This window comes from Medicago sativa, chromosome 2, assembly GCF_051527215.1.
Source record: "Medicago sativa cultivar Bolivia chromosome 2, Bolivia_mono, whole genome shotgun sequence".
Taxonomy (NCBI): Eukaryota; Viridiplantae; Streptophyta; class Magnoliopsida; order Fabales; family Fabaceae; genus Medicago; species Medicago sativa.
This window is the reverse complement of record NC_140750.1, coordinates 15456422-15475144: the sequence shown is the minus strand read 5'-3', so window position 1 is coordinate 15475144 and position 18723 is coordinate 15456422. Positions and strand designations below refer to the sequence as shown.

The 18723-nt window shown below is 34.6% G+C and overlaps 3 protein-coding genes across 11 annotated transcripts; 1 reads left to right on the top strand and 2 right to left on the bottom strand.

The window, feature by feature from the left end:
- Positions 1-4720: 4720 nt before the first annotated feature.
- LOC146944917 (multifunctional methyltransferase subunit TRM112 homolog A-like) lies at positions 4721-6869 on the top strand. 2 transcript variants are annotated; one of them, XM_085743306.1, is made up of 2 exons: positions 4721-4882; positions 6207-6869. In XM_085743306.1, the coding sequence occupies exon 2, from the start codon at positions 6259-6261 to the stop codon at positions 6625-6627; it is 369 nt and encodes a 122-aa protein (XP_085599432.1). In that variant the 5' UTR covers positions 4721-4882; positions 6207-6258; the 3' UTR covers positions 6628-6869. The 2 variants fall into 2 exon arrangements, with proteins under 2 accessions (XP_085599432.1, XP_085599433.1); XM_085743307.1 differs by lacking the exon at positions 4721-4882 and adding an exon at positions 4955-5073.
- Positions 6870-10599: 3730 nt separating this feature from the next.
- Positions 10600-13202, bottom strand: LOC146944916 (protein FAR1-RELATED SEQUENCE 6-like). The gene is made up of 2 exons (XM_085743304.1): positions 13016-13202; positions 10600-12751 (listed from the first exon to the last, which is right to left on the bottom strand). The coding sequence occupies exons 1-2, from the start codon at positions 13097-13099 to the stop codon at positions 10778-10780; spliced, it is 2058 nt and encodes a 685-aa protein (XP_085599430.1). The 5' UTR covers positions 13100-13202; the 3' UTR covers positions 10600-10777.
- A 463-nt stretch (positions 13203-13665) lies between these two features.
- LOC146944915 (protein FAR1-RELATED SEQUENCE 8-like) lies at positions 13666-18260 on the bottom strand. Of its 8 annotated transcripts, none has more exons than XR_015026177.1 (6): positions 18174-18260; positions 17810-17905; positions 15692-16423; positions 14744-15301; positions 14330-14645; positions 13666-14155 (listed from the first exon to the last, which is right to left on the bottom strand). XR_015026177.1 is itself a non-coding variant. In XM_085743302.1 (5 exons), the coding sequence occupies exons 2-4, from the start codon at positions 17876-17878 to the stop codon at positions 14366-14368; spliced, it is 1737 nt and encodes a 578-aa protein (XP_085599428.1). In that variant the 5' UTR covers positions 17879-17905; positions 18174-18260; the 3' UTR covers positions 13666-14155; positions 14330-14365. The 8 variants fall into 8 exon arrangements, 4 of the variants coding, with proteins under 4 accessions (XP_085599428.1, XP_085599427.1, XP_085599426.1 ...); XR_015026178.1 differs by having other exon boundaries at positions 14396-14645; XR_015026175.1 differs by having other exon boundaries at positions 14744-16423.
- Positions 18261-18723: the final 463 nt, after the last annotated feature.

Below are 18723 nucleotides of genomic sequence, written 5' to 3'. Positions count from 1 at the left end.
AATTTACAACATATTTATTTTTTAATTGTTTTGTAAAAAAATTACGTCAAAAAAGATATTGTTTCCTATTTTTTTCAAATAATTTTAATTATTATTATTAACCCTCTTATTTTTTTAGAGGAAGAGTTTTAGTAATTTGAATTTTGGTTAGTTTGATTAAGAATTGTTTCAAAAAAAATTTAAATTGAGTTTTTTTTAAAAGATTCCTTCTTTAGTTGAACTTGTTATCGACCCATTTTTATTTTAATTATTATCTTTGTCTTGTTTTAGTTTTTATAATATATATTTTCCCTTCATTTTAATGTGTCTTGAGTTAAATTAGTCTTTTACCGAACAAACCAAAAGAAATTAATTTTTCATGGCATAGACTTGGTAAATGTTAACTTATGCCCTCAAGGGCACATGTTAAGGAATTCATTATATATATATATATATATATATATATATATATATATATATATATATATATATATATACACACATATATATATATATACACACACACACATACACACACATACACTTCAAAACAATTATATATTGATTAGTGCATAGACAATCGGTAATGTATGTTTCTGTCTGTTTTTCTAACTATCTTTTTCTTTTCTCTTTTTTTTTTTAGAGAAATAAAGTTATAGCATTTCATTCATCAATATGTGTTCAATACAATATGATATTTCTACCACCAATTGGGAACTAGCTGACAACAAGGCCGCCTTTGCTAAGGTATGGGCAACCTCGTTTGCTTGTCTCCGCACAAACTCGACACGTGAGTTTACATAAAAGTTGCTACAGAGAGATTTACAATGTTCAATAATATTCCCAAATTCAGTAACACCGCAATTTAGGGAATTGAAACCATCAACCACTCTCTTAGCATCCAGCTCAAAATCTACAGGTCCTAGATTTAAATTATGCACCCAATCTAAAGCAGACAAAAGTCCTAACGCTTCGCCAATGTGCACCTCACAAATAGGACTAAAGCATTCTTGTTTAGCAAGAACAAAAGTGCCATTTTCATCCCGATACACATTCCTATTCCAACCATGTTCGAAGCCTCGGAAAAAGATGCATCAACATTACACTTAAAACGACCTGGACTCGGTTTCACCCATTTGGAAATACGTTCTGATTGTTGGCGGGTAGATGAAAATTTTGCTGATTTCCAGTCTTGTAACAATGCCTTTGCACGATCAAAAACAAAAGCCAGCGTGTCCGTCACTTCGTTCCATATTTTGTTATTACGTTGTTTCCAAATACTCCATAAAATACAACAAAATACGGCTGCATCTTCACTTGTTAACACCTGAAGGGAACTAAAGATAACGCCTTTTGCATCATGATTTTGGCTGAAGAAAGCACTGATAGAAGGAAATGCGTCCCATCTGTCCCAAATATGCATACTGCTATTACACTGAAACAGCAAATGCAAACTATCTTCTTCACTCGAATTGCATAAGGCGCAGTTAGCTATGCAATTGACACCTTTATCTTGAAGTTTGCATCGCGTGGGAAGAGACAATTTCTGCAAATGCGCCAAACTAGATTTTTTATTTTCGGTGGCACGTTGAGTTTCCATATTAAATCCCATGCGCCTTGCATTTTAAAGTGTGAAGTGTCCAGCAGCTCGTTCATACATAAGCGATAAGCACTCCGAACTGAATAGTCGCCGTTGTTTTCCTTTTTCCAAACCAAGCGATCCTCGCGCACTGAAGGATACAAAGGTGTGTTAACAATATGCTCCACCACCTGCTGATTGAAAACTGAACACAGAAAGGGCAGATTCCAAGATTTCTGATTCGGCAGTATACAGTCTGAAACACGTAGGTTGGCTAGAGTGGACGCCACATCTTCAAGAGGGTAAAGAGTAACATTATCCTTCATCCAGTGGTTATTCCAAACCGGAATAGATGTGCCATCGCCAATTTTCCACCTGCTTCCAGCTTTGAGAATGAATTTAGCATTACATAAGCTCCTCCAAACAAAGCTTGGTTTATGCCCTATGCTTGCTTCCAGAAAATTGCACCGCGGAAAATATCTTGCTTTATAAATTTTTGCAATAAGAGTGTCAGGATTTGTCAAAATCCTCCAACCTTGTTTTCCTAACATTGCAAGATTAAATGTTCCTAGACTTTTGAAGCTCATACCACCATCATTTTTATGCATTGCTAATCTATCCCAAGACATCCAGTGTATTCCTCGCTTGTTCGAACCAGAATGACCCCACCAAAAAGAATTCATCATCTTTTCGATTTCATCACATATAGATGACAGTTTTCTTTTCTCTTTGAATAGGTAAAAATATGATAAAATTACAAATAAAATATTTAAATAAATGATAAATTAGAAGAAATAATATGCACCAAAATTTGGTATTTTGTGTGTGTGAAAGGGTTCCCTTTTATATACTTTTTATTATTTGTCTCCTTATTTGGTATGTTGTGTGTGTGAAATGGTAAATCAAAGGAAATAAGAGCATCCACAATGGAGACACCCATTTTTGGGTACTTAAATGGGTCCCACACGTACACATCACTCTTTTATTATTTTTTAATAGTAGTACCTAATAAGCACTCAATCCCTCCAACTCAGATCTCACACAAAGTTCTTAAATGGGACCCATTAATCAACTATCAATAACTTTATATCACTACATTTCAATTTTTTAATATTAAAAGCGTGCGGGTCCCGTTTAAAGTTGGGGGTCTTAAATAAGACCCCGGGTCTTAAGAGACCCCCAAAAAAAAATTCCCCAATGGGGGTACCTATTAGGTGCGGTGTCTTAATTGGTAAAGACACCACCATTGGGGATGGTCTAATACGTACCAAAATTTTTTCTTAAAAAAAAAATAAATCGAAAATTGTTATTTTGTGCGTGTGAAAAGGTACCATTTTATATACTTTTATTATTTGCCTTCTCATTTGTTTTTCATTTGCATGAAAAACCATTTCTTATTATTATATCAAATCAATTTGAAATCTTGATAAAAAAAAAAAAAATCAATTTGAAGCAGTTTATAGGAAACCTATGCGTGCTTGTAGGCATTACCCAAATCAATTTGAAACAGTTTACAAGAAACCTTATGCAATGTCTTGACCTTTTTTGTCAAGCGTTTGGCTAAACAATTAACAATCAGAAAACGAAATATTTTTTTCTCCAAGAATGTTGATAATCAACCTCAAGAGGATATTGTTGAGCACGCTGGTTTTTCCCAGGTTAACAATTTGGGAAGATATATGGGAGCTAACATAGTTTCTTGAAGAATTAAAAGATGTCATTTCAACCATATTATTTAGAAAGTTCAAAGCATGTTAAGTGGTTGGAAGCAATAGTGTTTAAGTTTGACCGATTGGATCGCTCTTTTAAATACGTGATTAGCTCTATTTGTATTATCACATGCAATATGTAAAGATTTCCAACTCAATTTGTGACGATATCGAGAAGAAAAAAAAATCCAATTTGGTTATTTCAGGGTGATAAAGAGCACAAGCGACCCACCTGATTAGTTGGATATGTGTTGTCAACATAATATTCTTTGTGGATTAGGAATAAAGAATATGCCTTATTATTTTAGGGATTTTAAAAACATTTATTGAAATGAAAGTACTATTTTTCAAAGTCACGCAAAATGTAGGGACCAAAACCATGTTTAACCTTAAAATAATTGAAATTCACTAACTGTCACATCAGCATTCAGTTAGAGAATTAACAACAGAGGTTAATTTTGAAAACGGAAATAAAATGTGCAGATTTTATAAACATTTAATGAAATAAGGGTTAATTATGTTTCTAGTCCCTATAAAATAGCGACCTTGTGAGTTTAGTCCTTACTTAATTTTAATAGCATTTTTAGTCCCTAATTTTGTTTTTCTACACTGAGTATTAGTCCCTACTCAATTCAAATTTGTTTAATTTATGCTTAAACTCTTAAATTTTTGAACAATTTTTTGCAGACATGTTTAGAACATTACTAAAAGTTCCTCCGCAAAAAATTATCGCAAAATTTGATTTCTACATCCAGATTTTATTACTTTTTATCTTTAACTTTTGTCGTTTTAAAAAATTCATATTTAATTCATTTCATGTCAGAAAATTCTAAATTTTAGTAAACGAACCTTTCATAGTGTTCTAATCTTGTCTTAAAAAAATCGTTCAAAAATTTAAGAGTTTAATGATAATTAATCAAACTTTGTTTTAGCAGGGACTAAAATTATAAGTAAATTTTTTTTATAGGGACTAAAAATGCTATTAAAATTAAGTAAGGACTAAATTTACAAGGTCGCTATTTTATAGGGACTAGAAACATAATTAACCCATGAAATAAAAACAGAGACTATTATTTAAAGGGGCGCAAATGTAAGAAATAAAAAGGGGAATTAGTCACTTTAGTCCCTGAATGGGAGAGGATTCGTCACTTTAGTCCCTGAATGAAGAGAAATTGCAAAACAGTCCTTGCATGGTCAATTTCAGGGACTAAAGTGACTAACGGAGTCTACATTCAGGGACTAAATTGACTAACGACGTTTGCATTCAGGGACTAAATTACCTAACAAAGTCTACATTCAGGGACTATTTTGCAATTTATCTGCATTCAGGGACTAACATGACGAATCCCTTCTGATTCAGGGACTAAAGTGACTAATTCCCCAAATAAAAACGTACTCCCTTTAATAAAGGTAAAGGTAAAAAAAAAAAAAAAAAAGACTTGAAGCAAAAAATAATACATTTTACCAAAAAATATATGTATCATATTGTTTAATTGAAATTTTGAAGGGTTTAGCAATCTGAAACATCGCCGCAAAACCCTTTCTCTCTACGAAGAGTTGAGTCGTCTGTGTCCACATCGCCGCCACCCACCCACCCACCGATCACGCCGTTCCGGTGAGTGAGATTTATCTTCAATCCTCATTCATTATATAGTTTTCCTGTAATTTGCTTTTTGATTCTCCAACTCTATCTTTCGAATTAAAAAACGAAACCCTAAACTGTTTCTTGTTTGCTCTTTTCGTTCTTCAATTCGTGCCAACACATACAAGTTGGATTTCAATTGCTCTCTCTGTATTCATTCATCGGTATTCATGATTTATCTTTATCTGTTTAGGGTTTAGGGTATATTTGCTTTGAATTGTTCAGCTTAGTGTATGCTTGGTTTCTCTTTTGTGAATGTGTTCAAATATAATTGATATAATTGATTTTTAGCCTCAAGTTAATTGTTCAACTCACTTTCATGTAAGTATATGTAAACAAAATCGATGTTACAAAATCAATTTTTGTCACCTCAAAACCAAACATACTCTTAAAGATGTTTATCACTTTAAAATAAATGTAAAAAATCAAGAATGAAAGAAAAGGTGACTTGGCTGAAGGGACACTACCACTTAGCCATCTTTCTTTTATTTTTGATTTTCTATGAAAGTGATAAACATCATTAAGTTGTTTAAGAAATTTAAAATCAATTTGAGAAGTTTGTCAGGGTAGTTAAAAGTTGTGTATAAAGATCGATAATGAATGCAACACTTTCTTGGACCTCACCATGGCGGGAGTTCTTAGCATTGATCTGTTCTTCTTTTTTTAGGAATGTTTAGGTCATTCGACTCATTTTTGTAGGCAAAGCTGTAGGGTATAGGTGTCAAGGATCTTACATGCATTCTTTTTTCTGTTTGTTATAGTCGGTCACTAATAAGAAAGTTGATTTTGAAAAAACTAGATGATCCAACACTACCAAATGCCTCATGTCCTATGAAGCACGGATACGGACACGGACACGACACAGACACTGACACGGCGACACAGCTAATAATTTGAAAAAATCACATAATTCAGTGTAATTACAAGTGTATGTCGTGTCGGTGTCGGACACGACACGTGTCCGACACCGGGACACGCCTAATTCGAGGAGTGTCCGTGCTTCATAGCTCATGTCTTGTATCTTCAAATGTAAGGAAATCGTGTGTGGGATTCAAAAATATATTCATAAACCAGGCTTATGGTTTTAGCTTTTGTAACTTCTAAATAAGAACAAAAGTACTTGTGCATTCTGGTTTATCTTGTATTCTTCATTGGTAAGCATATGCATCTGTTATGCCGTGTTCTTATACCTAGAAATGTATTGTTCGTCGTCAAGAAAAGCACAAACTGAAATGAAACTGGACATGGACTTGGTTTCATTGGAAATTAAAAATGTATTACTTTGTATGTATTGTAGGGACATAGGACTTCTGAAATTGTAGGGCTGAAGATTTGATCAATTTGGAAAGATGAGACTGTTAACACACAATATGCTATCTTCAAACATTAAGGGTGTGGTGAATGGATTTCCATTGCGCATAGAAGCAGAGAAGGTGGTGGAAAAGAATGTGGAAATGAATGGTGACTTTCTGAAAAAGATGTTTGAGAAGATTGAGTGGAAGGCTTTTGTGGAAGCATCGCGAGCAATGGGATACACTGAACTACCTGAAGAGGCTGACTCTTCCATGCTGGATTCAAATGAATTTCTGAACAGGTTTCACCATGCTCTCTTGGAACTCCACCTTGAAGAAGGTGCTCTTGTTTGCCCAGAGACTGGACGACGCTTCCCCGTCAAAAAGGGCATTCCGAATATGCTTCTCCACGAGGATGAGGTCTGAAATTTTGTAATTAGCTGACGAACACCCTCCCCTGTTTCGTAGCACCCTCCTCTGTTTGCTTGTAATGGATAGAAATCTACTGCAGCTAGGATTTTTTGTTCTAATCAAGTTTACCTCATTATGTTGACAAATGTTATTATGGTTGCATTGTTGGACCATTGTTTGATAATTTCACGATTTCCAACTGCATGTTAACTGCAACGATATCATCAAAGTGATTTTACTGTTTTTGGTTTTGATGAGTTTCTATTGTTCCCTGCCAGTTGAGTTCCTGTTGTTCCTTTCCAATTTGTCTCATTCCCCCGATCCCCCCCCCCCCCTCCCCCAGTCATAATAATTAGGCGGATGTAGGTTTTTATAAAATTAGAAGTCTCATGGAGTAGCATACAAGAGGGAATATTTGTTGAAATCTGCTATCCCTTGATTCTATTAAACCAGTTACAAACCAAAGAAAAATATAAAGAAAAAGCTATTCCTATCTTATGTGGAAAGAGAAACCAAAGTCCACAATGCCTCTTTGGATTGTCGATGAAATCATGTCATGAGATTTTGCGTTCCGATGTAGTTAGAACGTGGAATTGGGTGTTGCTGTACAAACCTCTAATTTGCTCAACCCATCGGAGCGTAATTTCTGATAGGTGTTTTTTGTGCTTACAAGTCTATCGGATTCTAGCTCCTGTTGATCATCTCTTGCATCAAGTGGTAAAAATATCATTTATAACTTGTTTGATATACTTTCTGGAACTAGAACTCCATAATCAGTTGCTTGCTCGGGAGTTTGAAAATATGTATTCCCTCACGTCTGTCTCGAATATAACAACAAAAAGGTTTAAAAGAAAGTAGAGGGATATAAATAGAAGGGTGTGGACTACATTTACAATTACCTCAGGGAAGAGAGTGTAAAAGAGGTTTCATTAAAAGGCACTCTCACCTCTAATTTTGAACATGGCGCTAAAATCGTTTAATTGCTTTACGAGTAAGGATATTTTCCTTACTCAAGTCTCCCAAGTCTTTATTTGATATGAAGTTGATTTTTTTCGTTTTGAAACTCCAAATTTTACTTATGTTTATTTTATTTGCATTTCTTATGTGATAATATTCTTTTACAAAACTGTATCTTATTGTACATTTTGTTGTTCAAAATTATTGAAATTTTATGAATTTTGAGATGTTGTTACGTAACTGGAGGCGTTGATTTTGTCTAACTGAAATCTGCTCTGTTTTTTTTTTTTTTTTCCTTTCTATTCAGTATCATCAAACAACATTGGCATCTCCACTAACAAAAAAAAAAAAAAACATTGGCATCTTAAAGCATTGGTGGTGCTAGAGGGGACTATATTATGGAATTAACAAGATTCTAGACACTGAAATGATGCTGAAGTAAATTTGAGTGAAGCCTAGTGTTCTTTGTAGTATAGGTATTGAGTAAAAAAAAAAAAATGTAGAATAGGTTCCGTTATACATGTTCCAGTTGTTCATGAGGGATATGTTGGAACTGGAATTACATTGGGATTTGATTCAATGTAGCGAAGTAAACGTTGCTTTGTAATATTTTGTTTTGAATCAATGAAGAGGATTTTGTGTTCAATATAAATTTTAAATCATGATTTAAATTTGGTTTTGAATCATATGCTCCAAATTTGACAGCAAGGAAAAGCTTGTCCAGCAAAATTACAACAAGCTGTTAACTAATTTGCTGGCACGGCTAAAAATTGGATTTAGTTACCCATGAATAATTCATTTACATACCTTTTTTTGTTTGTGAAAATGGATAAGAAATTGGCTAATAAACAAACACAAACAAAGCAGCCGTGAGTCTAAAACAAAAACACATCAAATTACACCACTGGCATATAATCCAATACAACCTAGGAACCACAAAACTACAGATCAGGACCACAAAGCAAATAGGCGACATCAAATCTATGAGCAATAGGCGACACAAAATCCCAATTATGCCCCTATACACCAGCAAAAACGCAGCCGACGACAGTCCGCAAAAACTGCTGTCTGTTATGCACTAAAAACTCCCAACTGCACAGCAGTGTAAACCGTAGCAGACGACAATCCACAAAAACTTTCGTCTATCCTGCACTAAAAACTATCCCCTAACTACACTGCAGTGTCAACCGCAGCAGATGACAGCGCGCAAAACTTCTGTCTGTCCAGCACTATCTACAATTGAAACTAATGGCACAATAAAATTTAAAATTTTGTTCTCCATAATTGAAATTACATGATTGTATTTTCTGTAAAATCCAAAATCTGGCACATTATGCAAAACATTGATATAAGTCCCAAAAAAAGAAGACTGTCAAAATGTATGCTTCATATCAAAGTATAATTCTGCCATTGGACAATTTAAATTACAAATCACCCCAAAGTATTAGCTGCCCATAAACAAACAAGTGACTTGGCTACTCATTTGTACTTGGATTTAAGAGGCGACGTGGTGTGGAATGTCTATTCTTCAAATGCATCATAAAATTACATTTGCACTTGTGACTTGGCTTCTCAAAATAGACTTGAAATATCTATTCATTTTCACGAGTAACTTGGCTACTCATTTGCACTTGAAGTTTCATGTATTTAAAGGGTAACTTCGCTTGAAGTTGCATGTCTCACTTGTAATTTCTTGTGTAAATAAAACAAACATATCAACATTAATGTTACAACGAAGAGATTCGATATTTGACATTCCAAGAGGAACAGTACATGTTTTTTAGTTTTATCTCTTTGAAACCCCCGTTTATTATGCCCAAACCAGTAACAATTGCTACATCTAAGTGTGCTTGATCTTCTTGCAAAGTGGTGTCTTCTTCTTGGTTGCTTTTCTATTTTTGTGAGAAGAAAAGAAAGAAGAGGTGACATTTCAGATGAAAATCACAAGAAGTTGCGCCGTTTGAGAGATAAATGGTGGAAACGTATGACTTTTCATGCTTCTAGGCATGGTTTTGTGAAAGAATTTACGTACGACATGAATTTCAGTGTTTGTTTTTCAAACTAGAGGCATTATGAGTGTCTTTTAATAAAACGTCGGAGGAGAAATATATCTTTCTCTAAATTAAAAGATAAAAAAATGGAAACTAATAAAATAAGTGAGATTGGGGTTTAGGCTTCACGATTGTTTTCCATTGTTTCTTCTCCCTTCATCTCACGATCGATCGTTCCTCCCATAGTTCTGTCTTCATCACTACGCGAACCATAAAACTTGCATGCTCCTAAGACATCCACCAAAGCCTCCAACGTTCGAACTCTTGTTCCCTCATTTTTTGCATTCTTCTCTTCCCACTCCTACGTATTGTTCACTTCTCTCCCAAATCCCTCTCTGATTCCATTCCATTTCCACACACCATTATGATCCTTTTCTACCTACTCTATTTCTTGCTCTGAAATCTTCATCCTTTGTCTCCATTTATAGGATCATTCATGTCAATGCTATCAAATCTCTTGATTACCGAGATGGGTTTATAGGTGATCAATTGGTATCTTGTTACCTTAAGACGGGTGCCACCCAAGATGCGATGCACGTTTGTGTTTTGATGAAATTCCAAACAAGGATTTTGTCTCATGGAATTCTTTAGTTTCTGGGTTTTCAAAAAGTGGGCAACTTGGTTACCGCTTTAGTGTGTTTTTTCAGGTGAAATCTGACTCTGAATTGAAATTGAATGAGCTTTTTTTTTGTCATCAGTTATCTCCGCTCGTGTATATGTGAAAGCGTGTGATGAAGGTCGATGAGATGAAGAATAATAAGGAAAATAGGACAGATAATTGAGGATGAGCTGAAGATGAAGATTAAATTCATTGGATTTTTTCTTGTTTTATTTTGGGTATTTCTAATTTTACTTGTGTTTGCATTACTTGCAACACATGTTTCGTTAGTCAAGATAATCTCTAACATTAAAATACATTGTTAATATTGTCATATTAGTCGTTCAATATACTTACTTATTGTCGTCACTCCAGCTACTATTTTGATTAACAAAGTGCAAAATCATTATTTTAGAATTTTAATACATTGAGAGACTGTCACATTCAGTGATCAAAATAACTATAACCCCTATTTATTTTATAATAAAAAAAAAAAAAGAAGTTGGATGTGTGGCTTTAGTCACATAGGCTTTGAATAGGTCTGCCCCTGATTTGTTACTCACCTCTCAAGTTTTACATCATGAACCTTATTAAGTGATTCTTCAAAAGCCTGACGCGCTGCATCGTAATGGTCTATAGAAATCATTCCCTCCTCCATAACTTGTAAGGCACTTCCAAATAACTGATTAGACCATTGAATACGTTCAATATCATCAGAACTACCAGAGTTGTGATCAGGAATATAAAGGCGTTTGTAATCTTTCTTCCACCGTGATAGAATGTACTTAGGAGGAATCTCTTCCACCCCATTAAAATTGAGTACACACAGCGCATGCCGACATAGATATCCATAAAAATTAAAGCAAGAACAAATACAACGGACTTCACATGCTGATTTACTGTAAACAACTTCAAAATCCTTTATCTCCTGTCTGTTTCCCTCAATCAAAACACGCTCTTTGACCAAGAAGATTATGATGGAGCCATCTGCACGTAGTTGAGTGGTACCAAAACAAGAGAACATTTCTTCCACTTCAAGTTGGAACTTCATGAATATTTCTTTTGTGTACATGCTAGACAACTGCAGTTCAAAAGAGCATTTGGTTTTCAGCAAGGGGCTAGAGCTTCTAGATTCAATATCTGCTAAAGATTCTTCCTTGTACTTCTTATAAAGAGATAATTCATACTTGTCAAGAAAATCCTTCAAAGGTGAATGTCTGAACATGTATTTATCGAAAAAAGGACTAATGCTCTTACTAGGGCGTGTAGTAGCCATTCCACCAAGAAACTTGTCCTTTATGTATACTGGTGCCCAATGAACTCGGTCTTCATATAGGGAAAGCAGCCACTCGTTATCCCTAACTTCAAAATGTTGAATCATAAATCCCCATGCCGCCTCAAATTCAATCACTTTCAATGTCTCATAAACTGCTTTAATCAGTGCTTTTCTGATTGCATCGTAATTGCGCAACCCTCCAAGTTTTTCTGGTACTTTTTTCATAACTAATGACAAGCCAAAACAATGATGAGATCTGGGAAAATTTTCTGCAATTGCACTTTGCAAGGTCTTGCACCTATCCGTAATAATAGTTTGAGGAGAACATCCTGACATACAAGTAACCCATGTTCTAAACAACCATGAATACGATTCGGTCGTTTCACCTGCAAGCAACCCACAACCTAATAACACAGATTGACCATGGTGATTTATTCCAACAAAAGTCACAAGAGGAATTTCATATTTATTTGACAAATAAGTGTTGTCAAAATAAATGACATCGCTAAAATAACGACATGCAGCTTTGGACCTGGCATCAACCCATAATACATTCCTCAAATGTCCTTCATCATTGAAATCCATCAAATAAAAGAAGTTTGGATTAGTTAGCTGCATACGACATAGGAAATTATAAATGGCTTGTGAGTCACCTTTTCTTAGGTTCAACTTATTAGAATATTTCGAGAAAGCTCTGTCATCTGTTGCATTGGAGTTTAAATTGCCATTACCTTCTGTATCTATCACAAGTGCATGATATATCTTAATTGTTTTCCCCTCCGCATCAGAGGTAGGCAACGAGTTCTTTTTAGTTCCACTTGCCATCTTTTTAACTAATTTATGTATCTTAGCACCTAAGACGTGGTTATGTTCGAGAGTAACCTCACATATCCTCCATCTCTGAGACTCCACTAACTTAATCCTTATCATGGCAGGACAACCAGTTCTGGTTTCTTTTCTCAAAATGTCAACATCTTTTGTTCTATTGAAACCTTGACTGCTACAACAAAGCACTGCACCATATTTTTCTTTGCTATTTCGCTTGAAACATGAATTCTTAATCCTCACACAAAATCCCACCTCTTTGGCATAGCAAATATAATAACTGTAAGCATCATCATATGACTCAAATTCCATTCCAAGAGCAGGTGCGGGAAATTCTTTTCTTCCTTCAGAAATATCATCTTGACAATCTAATTCAATTACCTGGCATTCTCCATCGGGTAATTGATCACAACACACAGAAATGTCGTCCACCTAGCATATCGTCAAACAAAATCAATAAGCTACCTAAACAATATCAGCGTGCCTAACGCAAAATCTAAATTGACATTAAATTTCGCTACCCAGGTTTCCTACACAAGAGGTATGCAGCATAAACATGTAATCACTTACTTGCATAAATATATCATGTATCTAACTTATTTCAAATGGCTACAATTAAATTGAGATTTTGTTTCATTATGAATTACCGTAGATCTTGGAAAGAGGCAAAGAGCATATATATGAAAAATTAATTACCTTTGGGTGTTCTTGTTCTTCTTCTTGAGGTTGAGACTCGCCGTCGACGGTGTCAAGCTTTTGGGTCTGCAACTCTGACATCATCAAATCACCCTTCACACACGCTCAGTCTCTCTCTGTTTAGACAATCTTGTATAGTGTCCGTTCAGGTTTCGAGCAAGGTGTTTAATTTCAAACCGAGTCAAAACAAAACCACAAATGAATTTAGAAAAATGGAAATTTTTTAAATGCATTTGAACATTGTTTTCTATTGGACCATTTTTTTAAAACTAAACTAAAATCGAACCAATTCGCAAAAATAACTTTTAATTCTCATTTAGATCGAATTGGTAGGATTTTTTAAATATGTTTTTGGTTTTTATAAATATACTAACCTTTTGTTTTAATCCCTCTAAAAATTTCTTTCACTTTTGTCCTTCAAACAATTTCAATCATCATTTATGGTCACTAAATGTCAAAGAAATTTTTTAGATTGCTGTTAGAATGGCCAAAATCATATCTAAGATGGACTGATTTTTTTATTTTTTTAGTTACAGATGGACTGAAATTTTAGCGGGACATTATTAAATATTATTTCAACTGCTACAATTTTAATGTAGATTTAGCGAACACGGTGTTATAAAAAAATAAAAAAATTAACCGAGCATGGATGGAGAGAAAACCCATTTGGGTCTATTCAATCAGGGATCAACTTAACCCTTAAGTTCAAAGTGCTGAAGTATACATTACAAACTCTAGTTTGACACATCATTACTATTTTGCACGAAAGCACTTATTAATGGCAATGCAACACCATAGTAGTAATCATGGATGTTACACTTGCAGCGAGTTATCCTTCTTCCGAGCTAAGAATCAGTCGGACAAAAGCACATTCTCACGGCTCACAATTGTTGTTCTGCTAGATGCTCCCTAAAGCCATGACCCATATTTGTTGATCCCTCTTTGAAAATTTCTTCAGCAACGGTATAAAGATGTCTTTAAAGTAATCTGTCTCAAGAACTCATACTAATTGAAAGAGCTGATAAATGTTTGTCACATCCAGTCTTAGAAGACAAACTATTTCTCTTTATCATAATTCATGTATGTAGGCCCACCAAACACATATTTCGAGCAGGGTTTGATGGCCTTAACAGCTGCAACCTGCATCACCAACCACTATGGTTTATGCATTGATCAAATTGATTTAGTAAACGAACCAAAAAGACATTCACATTCTATGCTTTCACATAATTCTGCAAACTTTTAACATAAACTATAACTATAAGAGAACAATTTATGTATCAGAAGGCATGGGTGAACAAAAATGAATGGTACCTTATGCACAACATATTAGCATTATTTCTGATTTATTTATTCAACCTTGTCTGTTACACAACGAACCTTATTCAAAGACTCTATAAATGTCTGCCAAGAAACCAAATAATGATTTTGGGATATCGTGCCTTCTTCAACTACTTGCATACCACGTTTGTACAAATGATCAAAACACTGAACTGGGTTGGTAATATCAACATTGTCAGAGCTGAGATGTGGTACATACAATCGCTTAAAATCTTTCCTCCATCTTGACAAAATATAATGACATGGAATTTCCCCCACACCATTGTAATTAAGGATATACAAGGCATGCCTGCATAGGTAGCCTTTGAAGTTAAAGCAATTACAAATGCAACGTACTTCGGTTAATGCTTTATCATACATGACTTCAAAATGCCTATCATTTCTTACCGGTTCTTCCCCTTGATGTTCTTTTACCATGTATGTCACTATAGACTCGTTTGTTTGAATTTGTGAGACGCTGAAACAAGAAGACATCATCACCACCTCATCTTGGAACTTATTGAATATTGCATTCGTGTACAATTTAGAGAGTTGCAACTCATAGTGGCATCTTGTTTTCAGCTGTGGACTTGAATTTTGTGACTCCAAATCATCAAGAGCTTCAGTTTTTTGCTTTTTTTGTTGAACTAATTCATAAATCTCAAAAAATTCTTTCAAAGAAGTTTGTTGATGCACATGACCCTTAAAAAAGGGAATCATAGATTCACCCTTTTCGTAATTAGAAATTCCAGCAAAAAATGTGTCCTTGGAGTAAACTGGAGCCCAAAGCTCTCTGTCCTCGTGCAAGCTTCGGAGCTTTGCATGATTTCTTATTGCATAATGTTGGGTCAGGGAATCCCAATCTCTTTCAAATTCATCTAATGTTTTAGGGTCATATATCACTCTTGTCAGTGCCATCTGAAATGCCTCATCTTCCTGAAACTGCACCAGACAACCACGGATGATCTGCAAGACTTGCAATAGACAAATTCTATGGTGAGCCCTCGGGAAAACCTCTACTATTGCACATTCTATGGTCTTACATCGGTTTGTAACAATAGTTTCTGGGGGGCGACTAGACATACAAGAAAGCCATGCTCTAAATAACCAAGTATACGTTTCAAATGTCTCATCTGCAAGCAGACCACATCCTAGCAAAACAGATTGACCATGGTGATTAACACCAACAAATGCAACTAGTGGAATCTCATAATTGTTTGACAAATATGTTGAGTCAAATGCAACCACGTCACCAAAATAACTATATGCAGCCCTAGAACTAGAATCAATCCAAAATATGTTCCTCAATTGTCCATCATCATTCAGATCCATCACATAGAAAAAATTAGGACTCACCAGTTTATGGTGGCAGAAGTAATTTGAAATAAGTTCTGCATCACCTTTTTTTAGCTTCAGTCTCCTGGAAAACTTAACGTTGTTGCTAGTTCCTCCTTCATTAGAATTTGAGCTCCCATAACCAGAAGCATCTACAGTTGGCATTCGATATAACTTGATTGTCCGTACTTCAACATCTAGAGTCGGCTCAACCTTTCTTTTGGCCCCACTGTCCATCCTCCTATGTGATTTAGAGTTTTGCGCTCTTTCAGGATCAAATGAATGGTTATGCTCAAGCTTGACTTCATCCACCCTCCACCTATTAGATTCCACTACTCTCAGTCTAATCATTGCTAGACAGCCTGTTCTTGTTTCTTTCCTACGACTATTAGCTTCTTTATTTGTTTTGAAACCTTCACAACTACAACACAAGACAGCACCACGCTTCTCTTTACTGTTACGTTTGGTCCACGAAGATTTAACCCGAATAGCAAATCCAATTTCCCTGGCATAGCTATTATAATAGTTGTAGGCATCATCATAAGTTTCAAACTCCACTCCCTCAACAGGTTGGGCGTAGTCTTTTGTTCTTTGAGATTCTTCACTATGACTGTCAACTCCCGTGGTTTCCTCCCTTCCATTTTCATGTTCGCCACCATCGATCTCAAACAATTGACTACAGTCATTCTCAAGCTCGTTGCCCTTGTCCTCAACCTCAAGTAGTTGCTTACTTTGTAGAGACCCCTCATCTATCTGGAAATAGTAATGAAATAAAAAAACAAATTCTAAACACAGTCTAAGAAATTTGAGTATGCATTGAATTTGACAACAGAACTTGAAATATCACAACCAAGCACAAAGATGGCCTACAGTTCCCAACATGAAATTTTATATTACTTACAGGTGTGAAGTTTCTTTTATTTTCACCCTACACAATCATGATCCTGTATCTACCCGTTTTCACCTTTCCCACTATACTATCATTATATCTTTGAAGCAATACCACAACTATATCTTCCACACGAGTGGACAGCCAAGATCATGAGGAACATCCATAACGGACTGGCATCGATCTCAGATAAATGATTTATAATCAGTGTTATAAATAAAGGATCACAGAAATCCGCAAAACACCAGAAATTCGCAAAACGCATAAATCCGCTATTATATTATGTTATGACATTGATATTATTGGAACCCTAGTCGTCTCTTTATTCTCTGTTGAAACTTATATTGTTAATATGGTATCAAGAGCATGATTTGATCCGCCTTGAATCATGGTTATATTGTTAACAATTTTAAAGGGGTAATGTGCAGCTCACATGCTCCCCTATCAGTGTTATCATTAAAAAAAACCGCAATTTTTTTTCTCTTTGAATTAATGCTATATCCCCTATTGCCGATCTGGGATTGGGAATAGCAGCCGCATACAGTTTCAGCATAGCAGTTTTCATAGTTTTTTGTTCACATCCTGCTATTTAACAACACTGTTTATAATCAACAATTATTCTATGCCCTTCTTCAAAAACAATTATTCTATGCCTGTTAATCAATAAAAAATATTCCAAAGTAATTATGTGAAATAATCAATGTCATTAGGCACCTATGACATCCTAATGGCTAACATAAACAAAGACAAAAATTTGAAGTGATAAACAGGATAATTAAAATCCATGCACCACTCCCTTTTATTTTAAGTAACCATGACTGCAAGACAATTGGTGCACTTCTTCCCTCATTTATCTCACACTAACGAAAAAATTGTACATTGCACCATTTTTTCACAGAACTTGGAGAACCACTTTGAAATTAAAAAACAGAAAATTACAAAAGTATCTCAATACGAGAAAGATCGAGTGTCGTGTTCTTCAAGACTTGCCACAATGTCATAGTTGGAAATGCAAATCAATCAGGAAATTTAGCAAAACTATACAGTACACTAAAGTCTTAAAAGATTAAAAATTCAGAGTTTGGCGTTAATTTGATTCCTCTTTTCTTTTCTCAACAAAAGCGTGAGTTGTTTGCAAATAAATAGTTTGGGTTAGAGGCAGATAGACAAATAAGATCCAGTCCAACATCAGACTGAAAAGCACAGCATAAAACAAGTCATTAAGTTCCATGGTTAAGATGAAGATTTACCGTGATGTCGAGATTAGGGCTTTGTGACAATCCTTTATCATTTGGAGAACACGCTGCATTGTCGGTCATGATTCGGCCAGAGAGTTCACATGAGTTCTGTTAAAGAATAGGATGTTGCATTTCAACTCATATATATACATCAAAACATAACATATCAACTTATTTGCATAAAAAAAGAACACTCGAAATTTCATATAGACTATTTCGATAAACAACATATTCGTATAAGTTATAAGCCCTTTTCATAAGCTATTTTGGAGAACTTATGAAAATAAGCTGAAAACATGGACATAATCCGTGACACAATCTTCAAGAACTAAACAGTTAATCTATGAATTGAAGTAATACATGATAAGGAACTCACCGGAGAAGTTCAGTTCAAACAGATGATCTCTGCACTCTGCTCTGTTCCCTTTCTCTTGTTTTTTACATTATTTCTCGAGGGAAAGACAATGTGAATTTTGGTATAACAATAATTAAAATTAAGGAAGATTTTTTACTTTTTTTTTAGGTGATATAATATAATGGAGATTAATTCTTTTCTTTTTTGAATAAAGGAGATTATTCCTTTTTGTTACCTATAAAGAAGAATTCTATCTATGTATCTATCTATAAGTACTAAACTTGATAAGGTGATATTTTATATTTAATCCAAAAATGTTTTGAAATAAAGTTTAGGAAATAATTTTCTAACTATTTTAGAGAATAAATATAATTAGCATGCATTTATTTTGTAACTTTTGTTTACACATCAAATCATACTATAATACAATTTTATGTTAGTTCTCGAAAATTTTTCACAAATATTTATATGATAAAAAATGATAGGAATTCTACCTCAAATACTAATGTTTATAGCATTTGATGAAGACAACTAATATTAATGTTCGTTTAAATTCTCATATGTGGTGGTC

Bases quoted from the DNA above. Each gene is read 5' to 3' on its own strand.
- LOC146944917 (XM_085743306.1), top strand. From the start codon at position 6,259: ATGAGACTGTTAACACACAATATGCTATCTTCAAACATTAAGGGTGTG.
- LOC146944916 (XM_085743304.1), bottom strand. From the start codon at position 13,099: ATGATGTCAGAGTTGCAGACCCAAAAGCTTGACACCGTCGACGGCGAG. The intron at 12,752-13,015 runs GTAATTAATTTT...ACGATATGCTAG, and splicing joins AAGAACAAGAACACCCAAAG to GTGGACGACATTTCTGTGTG.
- LOC146944915 (XM_085743299.1), bottom strand. From the start codon at position 17,878: ATGACCGACAATGCAGCGTGTTCTCCAAATGATAAAGGATTGTCACAA. The intron at 16,424-17,809 runs GTAAATCTTCAT...TACTATTTCCAG, and splicing joins GCCCTAATCTCGACATCACG to ATAGATGAGGGGTCTCTACA. The intron at 14,156-14,395 runs GTTCGTTGTGTA...TTGGTGATGCAG, and splicing joins TTATAGAGTCTTTGAATAAG to GTTGCAGCTGTTAAGGCCAT.